The sequence below is a fragment of the Chrysochloris asiatica genome, unplaced genomic scaffold, assembly GCF_000296735.1.
Source record: "Chrysochloris asiatica unplaced genomic scaffold, ChrAsi1.0 scaffold00081, whole genome shotgun sequence".
Taxonomy (NCBI): Eukaryota; Metazoa; Chordata; class Mammalia; order Afrosoricida; family Chrysochloridae; genus Chrysochloris; species Chrysochloris asiatica.
Genome location: NW_006408599.1, coordinates 1,036,056 through 1,051,954, shown reverse-complemented (window position 1 = coordinate 1,051,954; position 15,899 = coordinate 1,036,056). Strand labels below are relative to the sequence as shown.

The window sequence follows — 15,899 nt, the reverse complement described above, 5'->3', positions numbered from 1 at the left end:
GGTTACCAGGGATTTGGGGAGAGAAGATTGAGGAATGACTACTTAATGGGTATAGTGTTTCCTTCTGGGGTGATGAAAATGCTCTAGAACTAGATAGAGGGGATGGTAGTATACAATACTGTGGGTATACTAAATGCCAATGAATTTGATGCTTTAAAGTACATGACATGGTCTTATGTCATATGCTATGGGAATTTTACCTTGACAATAATAACAAATGCCCAAATAGGAAGAAATTCTACCCATCCCCTTCCCATGTCCCCATGGTGCCTGCAACGAGCCCTAGTGTGAAAATCATTTTAGTTCTTAGATGTTAAAAAAATATTATCATAGAATAGCTCTTGTATGGCAACTGTTTTCTTCCTTCGGAGTCCAGAGGTAATCTCTCCTAATCCAGAAAATAAATATGCCTGAGGCATGGCATCTTGCTGCCCAGAAACAGAACCTTCATTGATAAACCAATTTCAATACTAATAAATCTCAGTCCATGATTATCTAGCACTTACATTTTGGGATATGTAATGGATTTCAAACGCAAAATTCTACTTTCAGCATACCAGGAAAGAGAATGGTAACAAAGCACCATTAAGTGTCTAACATTGTGGCACTGCAGGATAATGCTCTGGAACGAAAGGTCAGTGTGAACCGTAAGGTTGGTGGTTCAAACCCACCAGCCTCTCCTCGGAAACCCTAAACAGGGTCACTATGGGTCGGAACTGACTCGACAGCACTTAACAACATCATACATTAAGAAGCGTGTTGGCTCCACATGATAAGTACTAGAATACAAACTACAGGGTTCACAGTTCGAGCCCACCAACTGCTCCACAGGAAAAGATGAGACTTTCTGCTCCCACAAAGACATAAAACCTCAGAAACCCTATACAGGGTTGCTATGAGTTGGAACTGTCTCGAAGGCACTTAACAACAATGACAACAAATACATTATGAGTTTTTCAAGGTTATTTCATTTAAATACCATTATCCCCATTTTCTAGAAAAAGATGCTGTAACTCAAAACAGATTAGCATCCCCTAGGTCTTATCATAAGAGTTTGAATTTTTTAAACTATGCCAAGATGGAGATAGTGGCTTCTTAAGTTCCCGCCCTTGAGATTGCATGAGGACTGCCTTCTAACCCAACAGGAAATTCTCTCCCACCCTAGCAACCCTGCCCCAGAAGTGTGTGGAGGTCCATGACACATGCGCACACGCATCAGGTGGCCTCCTCTGCAACTTTCCAGAGCAGTGGAGCTCAGAGCATCTACTTTTTTCTCCAGTGCATGGGCAAAGTGAAGATCCGCTTCAGCCATCTTGCTAACAAACTATACTCAGGAGAGAATTAATGAGGGTGACTCTGAGCCTCTTTTGCTAAAAGGTTGGAGGAAAGGGCAGTGCAATGTCACTATTTGTTTTAGAAGACTCTGGCCGGATCCTATGCAAATATGAGACACTCTGGATTCTGAATGTGTGTGACATCACTTTGTGCAGCTGGACTAGCACGGTCTCCAATTTGAACCCAGATGATTCAGCACTACAACACTGTGCATTTTCTGTGGGCATAAATGCAGTGCTTTTCCAACTTACTCTGAAACATTCCTAAACAAAAGAGTTGAGAATTAATTTCAGCCTTTTCTTTGCGTGGCAAAAAGATCAAAATAATAATAATAACCCCTTATATATATAAATGCACTTTACCGATTACTAAGGGCTTTCATGGATATAATAAACATTGGATTTAAAAAAAAAAAAAAAGTAACAGGAAATTAAGGGAAGAAATCAGTAAATGGCATTTAGCCATTTACTTACATATGAGTAGACCTTTACATTGTAGGTAAGAAAAGAATGAGATGAAAAGGTTTTTATATTAGAATTGAAGTCAGGTTCTTAAAGTCCTAACTGTTCCTGGTTATCAATAAGAAAATCAATGCTTTTTAAATTAAAAATGAGGTGCTGCTACTTATGACTTGATAAATGATAAAATGTCTTTCCCATCCTTCCCAGTGCTCCTGTATCCCAGCTATTCAATTCTAGAGCTCCATCCTACTCGTGTCGTTTATACAGCCAGGTACAGGTAAAGAAAAACAAGCAGATCAAGAAAAGGAAAGCTAATTATGTTTTGAGGCATATTAGTGTTTTGGGTTTGTTGTTGTTTTTAGGTGCCATCGAGGTGGTACCGACTCATAGTGACCTATGCACAGCAGAACGAAACACTGCTCGATCCTGGGCCAACCTCACTATTGCTGGCACGCTTGAGTACACTGATGCTGCCACTTGGCCAATCCATCTCGCTGGGGGTCTTAATAGAGGGTAAAAAGCCTTCTTTGAATTTGCTAGTCCCACCAAAAGAATCAGAATATAAATGTGTTAAGGTCACCCTAAAACAACAACAACAAAAACAGACCACTATGCCTTACTGATGTGGATGGTCACTAAACTCTCCCTATGGCCCCGCAAACCTCTCAGTGCCTAATTCCAGCTCATGAGATCAATAATGATGAGGAGTTCTGGTGTGGTGTTATAGATAAGCACTGGAATGTTAACCACAAGTCGGTGATTCAAACCCACCCTATACAGGATTACTATGAGTTGGAACCAACTCGAAGGCATTTAGTAACAACAAGACTTTCAAGAAATGAGTTCCCTTTCTCCCCTCTCCCCCTCCCATTAATCTAACCAATCTGGCAGGCATTAGTAAATTCATTGTTTTTCCTCAGGGATGGCTAAAGGAAACAGCTGCATACACACACAAGTGGACAAACTCTGTAGCTGCTAATCGAGTTGCTCAGAGGATTTGGCAGCCCTCATACACCATCACTTTGCAACACTAATCAGCAGAAGTCACACCTGGCGGGATTGGTCTATATGAACTCTGGGTGAACAACCTGAGTCTAGTTTAGCCAACGGTGGCAATCTGTGCCTCACACGGTGAAGAACACTCTTTGAGGAAAACTCATTCAAGTTGGCAACATCCAGCCTGAATCAGAATATGACAACTCACTCCTTTAGGGTAACAGTTTCTATAGGGCAACAGCACTCCAACCTTGGCCACATCGAAAATCACCTAGAGGACATACAAAAATCTGTGGCCAAGTCTCCAGGCCCAGGAGAATTAAGATCAGTAACTTTAAAATTGGGGGCCCGACCACTGAGATATTTGAAACTCCCCTGATTGTTCTAATATGCAGCCAAGGATGCCAACCAGTACTGCAGGGTGACTCTAACATTATTTGGACTTGAGTTCAAATATTGGGGTGGAGTCACACAAGAGCAATCTGCAAAAAGCACTTGGTTAGGTGAGTCGGCCTTCCTCTCTGTCTTGAACCATAGCTGAAGAGTACTTTGCTTGTCTGGCAGCATTTAGAATAACCTGATTTGTTAAGGGGCAGGATAAATGCTATTTGAAATGTCTGCCTTTGATTTTCTGCCTAAAACAAAGGCACAATGATATTTATTCATCCTTACTTTGTGAGAGCCTAGAATTTGGTAAAAAGCAAAATAAACAAAAGACCCAAATGAAATGTCATTAAGTTCAGGGGTGACCCATGTAAGAAGAAGTGGGGTGCATACTACCACCATTACAACAGTGTAATGTCCCACTGGGTGGGAAGGGACAGAGAGAATTGATAACAATTATAAATACAATAGAACTTCCAGAAATTTTACACTGCAAGAGTATAAACATGGAAAATAAAATAAAAAGGAATCCGCATTTACTTAGCATGTCCAAGTTACGTAGGGCCACTTCTCCAGGATTTTGCCTTATTCTTGACCTCTGCTTAAAGATTTCAAAGAGTGAACAATGGTGGCTTGAATGATCTTATCAGCGGGGGAAGTGGAATTTTAGAGATGCTTTTTAAATTTGGATAGCAATCAGATATTTACCATTGAACCCCATACGTCAGCTTAAAATATGTCTTTATCTCCTGATTTTGAGTACTTGGGAGCTGATATTTATAGAATGAAATATGATTTATTAGATAGTTTAATATGTAAATCGGCTCACAATATTAACATGTTTCAAGAATTTAACTTATCTGTTTAGGAAATGGAACGCATTGTTATCAAAGCAAATGTTATTATTTTTAAAAATAAAACACTTACTGGGTCTCTCTTTTGTTCTTAAGTGGGTCCATGAGGCGCAGTGTGTCTCTAATCACTGCCACTTTGACTTCTTCGTCAACAACACTAGGGACATTTTCAAACACCCCTGGAGAAAGCTTGAATGGATAAGGATTTGTGTTACAGTGAAGGCAGAGACTCAGTGCCAACTGGCAATCAGCATCCAATCCTACCACTAACTCAAGTGAGTTTACACTAGGTTTGTCTATGTTGATCTAAAGAGAATTGATCAAAGTATCCCTTTATACTACCTTAAAAGTGACAATTTCTTTTAACAAATCAACAAAATACATAGAGAGGAAAAACAGCATCATTTTTTTCTGATTATCAAAATTACTACATGCTCTTTGTAGAAATTTTGGAAATATAGAAATGCATTAAAAATGAAAAGAATTCAAATAATCCCCCAAAGTCCAATATTAATATTAAGTGGATTTCTTCCAGTCTTTATAGTGCATTTTAGGGGGGAGAAAGATATAACCACTGTTAAGTGTACTATTTATCTTAGTGAATCAAGCATGTCAACATGGCTAAATCATATTCATAGAATTTCAATTAGCTCATCTCCTGAGGCTAACTAATTAGTTCATGTCAAAACTGATGGAAAGGCTCAGCTGCTTCTGAGTTTCCAGACCTGAAAAATGAGAAGAATGGCATGCTGGGAAACTAGCATAGGTCAGATAGGTCTTATATTAATAGACCTTGTTCAGAGCTCAACAAAACTAAGATTATTTAGACCTGAATAGAATTTCGCTGTGCAAACTTGGGAATGCTGAATCTTGCTTAGCCAAGTGAACAAGATTCAGTGGGAACATTCCGTTGTACAGCAATATATTCAGTGATATATTCAAAATACTTACTTCGTGCTCATGTTCAATTCTCATGCTGGGATTTGCATTTACTTCAAGGAGTATAGGCTTCAGATTTTTCATTAGAAGAATGTCAAAGCCTAGAATCTGGGCAGGATAAACATAATTCAGAATTATTCCCCATGGCCACAATTTCTTTTCAGAGATTGAGTACAGTATTAGGGTCGTTATGGTGAAAATAAATTCAAAAGGAGCCCCCAACCTGGGCCTTGACCCTGGCTTCTCTAGTCTACAACCCCTCTTCCTCTGGGTGCACTTGTCAAACCAAATGGACAGCAGACAATTGTATAATGACCCTGATAATGGGATGAGTCCCCATACTGCATCTCAGCACTACCAATGTCATCTGAAGTGCTGTAACATGATGACCTCTTTCTTCTTTAACAGTTTTTATTATTATGTTAAGCATCAATAGCAGTCCATCAGTTTCTCTCTCTGCCTTTTCTTCTGCTCTTCTCTATTAAGTTACTTCCTAGTTAGATCTTTGAAAACCCAAAGCCACCTTTCTTAACCCGAGGTATACACACCAGTATCAAAATCACTACCCAGCCTCCATCCCACATCTACTGAGTCAGAAACTTTCAGCACAGAACCCAGGCAAGTGTATTTTGAAGACACAAATCCTTCAGCTAATTATGAAAGACCTTTATAGCTAAAGAGCCAAACCCACTACCACTGAATTGATTCCGACTCATAGCAACCCCATTGGACACAATTGAACTACCCCCTAGGGTTTCCAAGGCTATAAATCTTTCTCCTATGGTTGAAGCAGCTGAGCTCTTCAACCACTGTGCCACTGGGCTCGTTATAGCTGAGGAAAAGGAAGTATTTTTTAAGGAATTACCAGGCAGTACTTAGTATGCAATTTTTCATAACTTAATTTAAACCTCATGACAATATATTTGCAGTAAGGATTATGCTCTCCATTTTACAGTAATAGAAACTGATTCTCAGGTGACAGAGCTGGATTTCACATACAAGCTGGACTGGCTACACAGATTGTGGGATCCAGCATAAAATGAAAACACAGGGACCCATGTTCAAAAGTTATTCATGCTTGAGAGGACAATTTATTGCGATTAATGCACACATCCAAAAAAAGGAAAGAACCAAAATCAACACATTAACACAGCATCTTCAACAGACCAGCAGAGGGAACCTACAGTCACCAAAAGAAAGGAAATAATAAAGATAAGAGCATAAATAAATGAAATGGAAAACCAAAAAACTATAGAAAGAATCAACAAGACAAGAAGCTGGTTCTTTGAAAGGATTAATAAAATTGACAAACCATTGGCAAAACTAACAAAAGAAAAGAGGGAGAGGACACTAACAACTCGCATTAGAAACCACAAGTGCAATGTCACAACAGAACCAAACAAAATCAAAAGGATAATAACAGAATGCTAAGAAGAGTTGTACTCCAACAAATTCGAAAACTTAGAAGAGATGGATATATTTCTAGAAAAACATGACCTACCCAAACTTACTCAGAATGAAGTAGAAAACTTGAACAGACCCCTAACAAACGAAGAAATTGATCAGGTCATCAAAAAACTCCCAACCAAAAGAAGTCCAGGCCCAGATGGCTTCACGGGTTGAGTTCTACCAAGCATTCAGGGAAGAACTGTCACCAATTCTACTCAAATTATTCCAAAATATAGAAAAGGATGGAAAACTTCCTAATACTTTTTATGAAGCAAGCATTACCTTCATACCAAAACCAGGGAAGGACATCACTAAAAAAAGAAAACTATAGACCAATATTCCTCATGAACATAGACGCAAAAATTATCAACAAAATCCTAGCCAACAGAATCTAACAGCACATCAAAAAAATAATACATCATGACCAAGTGGGTTTCATAAAAGGGATGCAAGGATGGTTCAACATTAGAAAAACAATCAATGTAATCCATCATATAAATAAGAACTGCATGATCATATCGATTGATGCAGAAAAGGTATTTGACAAAATCTGACATCCATTCCTGATAAAAAACATTCAACAAAGTAGGAATTGAAGGGAAATTCCTCAACATAATCAAGAACATATATACAAAACCAACAGCCTACATCTCTCTCAATGGAGAGAAACTGAAAGCCTTCCCTCTGCGATTAGGAACCAGACAAGGATGCCCTCTATCACCACTCCTATGCTTTATTGTGCTGGAAGTTTTAGCCAGAGCTATACAGCATGATAGAGAAATTAAAGGCATCCAAATTGGCAAAGAGGAAGTAAAACTCTCTCTATTTGCAAAAGTCATTCATGCGTTCATGTTGATGACAGTTAAGCATTGAATCTAGTGTGGGGTCCTTCTGAACAGGGGGCACTGTGCAGAGGTCACATGCCCATGACGCCAGCCCAGCCCCCACAGTTAACTCTAACACTACAAGTATATGTCAGATGTCTGTTCTTGAATCCGGTCTCCTCAGGTAAGGCTTTGTCTTCCAGCCACTCTGGCCTCTCTCAATTCCTCACAAGCTTGATGTGCAGGGTAAGCCATCTGGTATATATAGAATTGTGTCCCCCAGAAATATATATTGTAAATCTTAACCTCTACACCTATGGTTATAATCACATTTGGGAATGGGTTTCCTTTATTATGTTAATGAGGCAGTACAAGTAGATGTCTTTAATGAACAGGACTCCTTAGAAGGCTAGATATCTGAATACATTTCAATACAGAAACCCAAAACCAAACCCATTGTTGTCGAGTTGATTCTGACTCATAGCAATCCCATAGAATAAAGTAGAACTGCCCCCATAGGGTTTACAAGGCTGTAAATCACGCTGCAGGCTAATGCAGCAGTTTGAACTGCAAGGTCAGTGGTTCAAGCTCACCAGCCGCTCTTCAGAAACCCTATACAGGGTTGCTATGAGTTGGAACCAACTTGACGGCCCTTAACAACAACAGCAAAATCTTTACTGAAGTAGAGTGCCACATCTTTCTTCCACTGAGCAATTGGGAGTTTGAACTGCCAGCCTTTCTCTTAACATCCAAACTCTTAACTCCTGTGCCACCAAAGTAGGGTGTGTCTTTATACCTTCTGAGATATAAAAGAATAGATTAAGCAAATGAAGGGGAAGATCTATGCCATATTGCCAAGGAACCTAGGAATAGAAGATGAAAAGAGACAAGCACTTTGTCACAGAGCGAACAGAGGTAGAGAGAGCTTCCCGTAAAGACAGTACTTCTAGCCTCCTAAACTGTGAGAAAATTCACCCACTTGTGATGTTCTGTTACAGCAGCACTTGATAGCAAAGACACCGCCCTCGCTCTTGTTCTCTCCACCTGAAACAGCCCTTCGCCACAATAACTCCTCCTCACCTTTGTGATCCTAGTTCCTAATTACATTCATGCTCACATGGTAAGGGTAAGAACTTTAGATTCTTGGGGGGGGGGGGGGTTCCTATTATTTCTGTGGAAGGGAATATCATAGAAAGCTTCTAACACGATGGCTACAACCCCAAACCCCAAAAAACAAAATCTCAAACCCACTGTTGCCAAGTGATTCTGACTCATACTGACTCTGTAGGACAAAGTAGAACTGCTTCATGGGGTTTCCAAAACTGTGAATCTTTATAGGAGCAGACAGCCTCATCTTCCTCCCAATGAACAGCTGGTGGGTTTGAACCCACCAACCTAGGGTTTGTTGGTTGGTAAGTGCTGCCAAGTAGGTTCCAACTCATAGCTACCCTGTATAGGAATGTCCAAGGTGGGTCTGAACCACAGACATTGTGCCTAACAGTCCAGCTTTTATCCACACCCAATATTTAACTCAGTACCATCAGGGCTCCTTACAACCCCAAAGTTTCAATTAATAATAATGTGGAGGATACAAAGGAAAAAAGAGAAAGAGAGATGGTTATCACCTCCCTTCCCTGTCGACTCAAAAAGAAAAGATGAATGAAATCCATTTACTTGTCTATATAGAATTAGTCAAATGCTAATTATTAAATGGTAGCTTCATTCTTACTAATGAAATCAGAGCACAAATGACCACTTTTTGGTATGATTCCAGATAAGTTATTCTTCAATGAAGGGCAATAAGGATGAGAAGTTGGCAACAATCACCCTCACTCTATTTTTCTTTCCTTGGTCATGATAAGAAAGGAATGAGAATTCAGTAGGAAATGTTACATGTATTATAGATCTGCTTAATAATATATGACAAGTGGGTATAAATGATGAGGCCTTTAAGAGACTCTGGTGACATCATCAGTCTAACTTCAGGCCTGGTCTGAGATATGTGATGTTGATGAGGCTACAGTACCAACATTTATCATCTTTAGTTATCAAGTCTCAGTTTTTGCTATGTCTTAGAAGTTTGGCTTTGTGTTTTCTCAGCTTAGTGAACTTTTTCTTGTTTCATTTACAGTGGTCTCATGAATGGATAGCTATAAGAATATTGGAAGCTGGAACAGGGGTTGGAGGGGTGGCAAACGCTAGGTTCCAAACCCAGCTCAGTTTCTCACACAAGCTTCTTGTTGTTGTGTGCCACTGAGGAGGTTCCTACTAATAGTGACACTGCACAAGGTTTTCAAGAGTGGCTAGTGGGTTATCCTTAGCTAGTTAGCAGCCTGTGTTTTTCCTACAGTGCCATACTAGGGCTTAGCTCTGTTTCTCACATTACCTTGTTGTTGTTGTTAGATGACATCGCACAACAGAACAAAACACTGCCCGGTCCTGCACCACAGTCACAAACAGCTAAACCTGAGCCCAGTGCTACTGCCATTGTGTTAATCTGTCTTGTTGGAGGTCTTCCTCTTTTTCACTGACCCCCTGCCCCCATTTTACCAAGCATGGTGTCTTTCTTCAGCGACATTATCTCTTCTGATTATATGTCTCATGTATGAGGGACAAAGTCTGGCCATCCTGGCTTTTAAGGAGCATTCTGGCTGTACCTCTTCCAACACATATTTGTTTGTTCTTCTGGCACTCCATGATACTTCTAATATTCTCCTCCAACACCATAACTCAAACTCATCAATTCTTCTACGGTCATCCTTATTCACTGTCCAACTTTCACATGTATCTGAGGTTATTGAAAATACCATGGCTTGGATCAGGCTCACCTTGGTCCTAAAACCGACATCTTGGCTCTTGAATGCTTTAAAGAGCATATTTTGCCTAATGCAATACGTCATTTGACTTCTTGACTTTTGCTTCCATGAGTGTTGATATTGGATCTAGATTATTTTAAATAAAGTATTCAACCTCTCTGAGCCTCAGTTCCCTCATATGAAAACATGGGGACATTAATAGGTGCTTTCAATGTTGTTGATGGAAATAAATGACAGTATGGAAGTGAAAAGTACCTGGAACTGTGCTTATTACATGGAAGGTATTCAATACATGCTCACTCCATTCCCAGTTTTCTATTGATCTCACCAGCAAGAACTAACAGTAGTGAGCTCTGAAGTCAAGAGGAACTAGTTTCAAGTTTTCATTCTACACATTTAATTTGTGTGATTATTGGCAAGTTACTCAGCAATTCAAGCTCTCGTTTCCTTATCTGTAAATGGGAAAATAAGAGTAATATTTACTTGCCTTGGTTCACTCGTTCAAACAGTTGTTATTAAATGCTTTCTATGCTCCTGGCTGTATTTTAGCTATTGGGCATATAATAGTAGTGGACTAGGCAAAGTACCTGCCCTCCCAGAGTTTACAATCTAGTAAGGAAGACAGCATCAAATAAAGAATGTTAATGTAAAATATTTTGCAACTGATACTTAAGTGTTTAATGGAGGTCAGTTTCATTACATTTTTTTCACAAATTCAAGGAAACAGGAATGACCCTCTTTTCAAAAGTTCAAGGAAATATGAGAGGGCTTCAGCAACTTTGTGGAAAAATGGGATTTGTTCACAAACATTTTGAAGCCCGCTTGTATGTTGCATAATGGATCTCAATAAACAGAAGCACAAAACAGAGAGGAATTGATAGTTGATCTTCTCATAAAAAATCTCTGAATGCCAGAACAGGCATAAAATGATGAATTTACTCAGTCCATTGATTTTCTAAGGAATCAAGGAGGGGAACAACCAGACCAACTCAACCTGGATCTATTTTACATGCTGGCATTCCAAGGAAATAAAACTTTACTTCTTTTTTTAAATCACTAATCTAGTCTAACACCCACATTATGCAGATCAGGGACTTGCAGTTGAGAAGAGAAACCCTCCCTCAGAGTCCTTTCAACAGGAATGATCTAATGGAGAGGGAGTGTTTCAATCATGTGATACTCCACAGGTATTTCACTTGAGGGGTGCCCTGGAGGATTCAAAGATAGCTGTCCTTCATCTCTGACTTCTAGAAGCTTCAAATCCAGTTGAAAAAAGGATTTTGAACCATTAATTTTAAGAAAGAAAACAAACAAACTCCCCAGCTACCAGCTACATTCCTGAGCCCCAGAGACATACATATCCATCTTCTCTTGAGTATTTCCACAGTGGAAGTCCCGGATTCTTCAAAGGTAACATATCCAAACTGTCTGTGGTAGCAAGTCTCTAAAAGCTCCCAAGATCCCCATTTTTGTGGTATCTATACCCTTGTGTGTTCTCCTCCTCTTAAATGTGGGCTGAATCGGTTCTAACAAACAGAATATGGCAGGGGTGATAAGATAATTACACTTCCAATATTAAGTCGTAAAATGACAGTGGCTTCTTCTGTCCTGAGTGTTATCTAATCCTGCTATAACAGAAATACCACAAGTGGAGTTTGCCTTTAACAAAAATTTATTCCCCCACAGTTTAGGGGGCTAGAAGTCCAAATTTAGAGTGTTGGCTCTCAAGGAAGGCTTTCTCTTTGTCAGATCTGAGGAAAGGGCCTCATCTCCTTACAGTGTCTGTAGGCCTAGCATTGTTTGAAGATCCCCATGTGTCTTGGCATCAGTCTTCCCCTGAGTCTAGGAACCTCGCAGTACAGGGATCCCAGGTCCAAAGGACACATTCTACTTTGTTCTTTTTTCTTGATTGTAATAGGTCCCTCTGAGCTCAGTTTGCCTGTTTAATCTCTTATGTATCTCAAAAGACCTTGACTCAAAATATAACTTAATCCTGTAAATTGCATCCAGCCTCATTACACATGTTTTTGTTGTTAAATGCCATTGAGTTGGTCCTGACTCACAGAGACTCTGTCTAGGGTTTCAAGGAGCAGCTGGTAGGTTTGAATCGCTAATCTATTGATTTGAACTGACCTTGTGGTCCAGTGCTTATCCTACAGCGCCACACCAGGACTCCCATTAACACACAGAAGTAATGATTTACAGTGTAGAGGATAATTACATCAGGTGAGGGATGATCACATCGGATCTTACCATGGGAGTGATCATATTATATTAGACCTCATTGTGGAGGATTACTACCTCTTAGCTGCTAAACCACTGAGAATCCAGACCCAGTCAAGTTGATACAAAACATCAACGATCGAGTGCACTATTATCTCAGGCTCTTGCTTGCTCACTCTAGAAGCCAGCCGCCATGTTGTGAGCTGCCCTATGGAGAGGCCCGTGTGCAGGGAATTGATGTCTCCAGACAACAGCCAGAGAGGACTTGAGGACTGCCAACAGGCACGTGAATGCGCTCCAAAGAGGATCTTCTCCCAGTCAAACTTTGAGATAACTGCAGCTGACATATTACTTGCAATCTTGTGAGTGACCCAGAACCAGAGACACTCACAAAAAGTGTGAGATAATAATTCTTTATTGTTTTAAGCTGCTGAAACACCATTTTCCTCTAAAATTAACTTTGCTTCCTGTCTTTCTTATCCACCCAATCAAAGCATTCTCCTTTATCTCTCACATCTAGCTGGTCACCAAATCTTGTACAGTCTGCCTTCTACAGTATTTTCTAGAAAAGGCTTATCTTCAGAGCTGCTAGTCTAAGTCAGGTCTGCATCACTGCTCACCTTGACTATTTTAATAGCTTCCCTGCACTCACTCACCCCTCTAATTCACCTGACATCAGTTGAATATTAACACTCCTCTGCCTAAAATCCTTGCCTACAGAATGAAGTTCAAGTTCCACAGCGTGTCTTACAAATTCCTCTATGACCTGGCATCTGTCTCCTGCTCCAGCTTTATTTCCTCCCACTCAGCTCTACACATCTTGGGCTCTATTGTGCTCAACTATTAGTGCTGCCCTTACAGTTTTCTGCCTGGAAAACTCTTCTATCAACTATTTACTGAGCACTTACTAAGCATCAGGTTCTATCTAGCCTAGGCACTGAGGATAAAGCAATGACCAAGACAAAGCCCCTGCTTTCTTGGGGCTGACATCTAGTGGACAGACCAGAAGCAGTTTAGTAAAACAAGGTAAGAAGATAGAATGGGTGGATGGCCAGCAAAGTCCTCTCTAAGGAGGTAACATTCATCATTCCACTGGGTTCTGGCTTGCACTATTTCCATTAGAAGTTCAGGGTTATTTGTTCCTTTGAACATAACATATCTATCTTTTCTTTCTACCTGCTTGTAAGATTTTCTCATTATCATTTGTTTTCCACAATTTGATTATGATGAACCTTGGGTAGTTGTATATGTGTGTGTGTGTGTATCATACTTGATGTTTGTTGAGCTTCTTAGATTGTGGGTTTATAGTTTTCACCAATATGGAAAATTTTGGCCTTCTTTATTCAAATAATTTCCTGGAACTTCCTTCTCTCTTCTGCTCTGGGACCTCAGTTACACATTTGTTAAGCCACCTGAAATTTTACTGTAAGTCACTGAGACACCTTTCATTTTTAAGCACCTGAAATTTTAACATAAGTCATTGAGACTCCATTCATTTTCAACCTCTGAAATTTTACCGTAAGTTACTGAGAGTCCGTTCATTCTTACCCCTGCCATTTTCTTCCCTGTGTTTCTTTCCTTTCTTTTGTTTTTTTGGGGTTTTTTTGGTCCACAAAATTCAAGTGTATTATTGCTAAAATATTCCAAAACTGAATCTAGTAAACACTTTCCATTTCCAATAGCCTATCTGAGAGATGAATCCAACTCTTTTTATCAACTAGAATTTAACGGGGTTGAGGACAGTGTCATTAAAAATCCTGCAAACCAAACTCAGTCATCCAAAAATCTAAAATACTAACACTTTGCAACCAGGATAAAAAAAAAAAAAATGAGCCTCCAAAGTAAAGAGAACCACATAATTGATCAACCAACCAATCAAAAACCACTTCTCTATTATTGGCGTTAATAGTTACCTGAAGCTTGAAGTTTCCGCCTTCATTATTATTGATAGTTCCTAGAGTCACAGCTTCAATGTCAAAAGTGACAGTGGACCCAGAAGTAACTGTGGGTAACTGATTAGTCATGTCTTTTCCATTTACAAACACTGCACCATTTGTACTGATGCATACTGCTTGGTCTTGCTGCCGAGAGTCATACCCATTCTGGTTTTCTGCGCATACTCCTATGCTGCCTCTTCGGTCTGGTTGTCCCACAGTTTCAACTCTGAATGTTAGGGTCTGCCCACAGAAATAGGTTGGAGCACTGGAGTAGGTAACACCTGATGAGTCAGAATCATTCTGGAGTGCTATATTTCTTTGACTGCTCAAACTGTTCCCCTCGAAGCCAGCTGTCCATTCGTAAGATCCCAATGTGGAATGACCTATCAGGGGGATACTCCAAGGACTCCACTCCTGCCGGCCATCTCCTCAGACTCCAAACTGATCATCAATATTTGGATCTATGTGCAATACTATGAATTCAGTTTCAGAGCCTACATATACATCCTCAAAGTGAGTCTGTAATCTTGGGCTGTAAAGTTGTCAAAAACCTTACACCATCATACTATGATGCCTCCAGGCTTCTCTATGAGTTCTTCAATTTGTATGGGCGAGATGCTACCATCCCGTGGTTAAAAATGTGGTCTTTTACTATGTTATGAACTGAGTCACCCAGCTGAGCAGATAGATAAACAAGGTACATCAACCAGTAAAGGCACTTCTGGTAAGCTGTCCAACTGAATGTGGGCGGCCTTTTTGGTAAAGTTCCACAACTTCTCATTCTGTCCTCCTACATATCCAAGAATGGCACCTTCACGGACTAAGTCCTCTGCAGTGTTAACTCCATGTTCTATGAGCTTTAACACTCATCTAGTGGTTTAATGGTCTCCTGTTCAATGACGTCCACTTCTTGTAAAAGGACAACCAGTCATTCATCCAGGAGCTTCTCAAGGGTTCCTTTTAAATCACTAAAATGTTGTCTGAGGACATCTCTTGTCTGTGATGCAGTTTCTTTGATCTCCAAGCCTCCCTCAGCCCCTACAGCCTGTGACCCAGCTCCCGCCCACACTGGTAGCTCTGCGTGGCATCCAGCACTTTGGGCTCCGGCTCCATCGCCCACCGAGGCCGCCGGCTCCAGGCGCAGGCTCCTGCCTCTTACCTATGTTTATTTTCAACAGGTTCTGTTGTTATGTCTTTGTCCACTAGTATTTTCTACTTCGGTACCTAATCTGGTCCCGTGAAAGTTTCATTTCTGAATGGTAGTTTTCTTCTCTAAAGTTCCATTATGTTTGTTTATTTGTTTGTTTTTTAATGTTTGTTTTTTTTAAAAAATAACTTCCATTCCTTTCTTTTTTCAGCAAGTACCTATTTTCAACAGCATAGGCGATGACTATATACATGTATTTCACTAGATGGAATACACAGGAAGAAAATTGACCCCATCTGAGGAAGAGATGATCACCAAGCAAAACAAGACTAGAGACTGACTGACTATGAAACAGATCTTCAATTATTCACATGCAAATTCAGGATGAAGTTGAAGAAAATTAAAACAAACCCATGAGATTCAAAATATGACGTTGAGTATATCCCACCTGAATTTAGAGACCATCTCAAAAACAGATTTGATGCATTAGACACTGACATAAGGCCATAGGAGTTATGAGACAATATCAAGAAC

The 15,899-nt window shown here is 40.0% G+C and overlaps 1 protein-coding gene and 1 pseudogene across 1 annotated transcript in view; both read right to left on the bottom strand.

Moving 5' to 3' along the window:
• The window catches only part of TTLL11 (tubulin tyrosine ligase-like family, member 11), a 365,232-nt gene that overhangs the window by 196,388 nt on the left and 152,945 nt on the right, over positions 1-15,899 (bottom strand). The window contains exons 5-6 of the mRNA XM_006865720.1: positions 4,982-5,077; positions 4,104-4,219 (exon numbers count right to left, since the gene is read on the bottom strand). Coding sequence (XP_006865782.1) covers positions 4,104-4,219; positions 4,982-5,077 — 212 coding nt within the window. The remainder of the gene's footprint in view (positions 1-4,103; positions 4,220-4,981; positions 5,078-15,899) is intronic.
• On the bottom strand, positions 14,068-15,331 carry LOC102811632 (annotated as a pseudogene).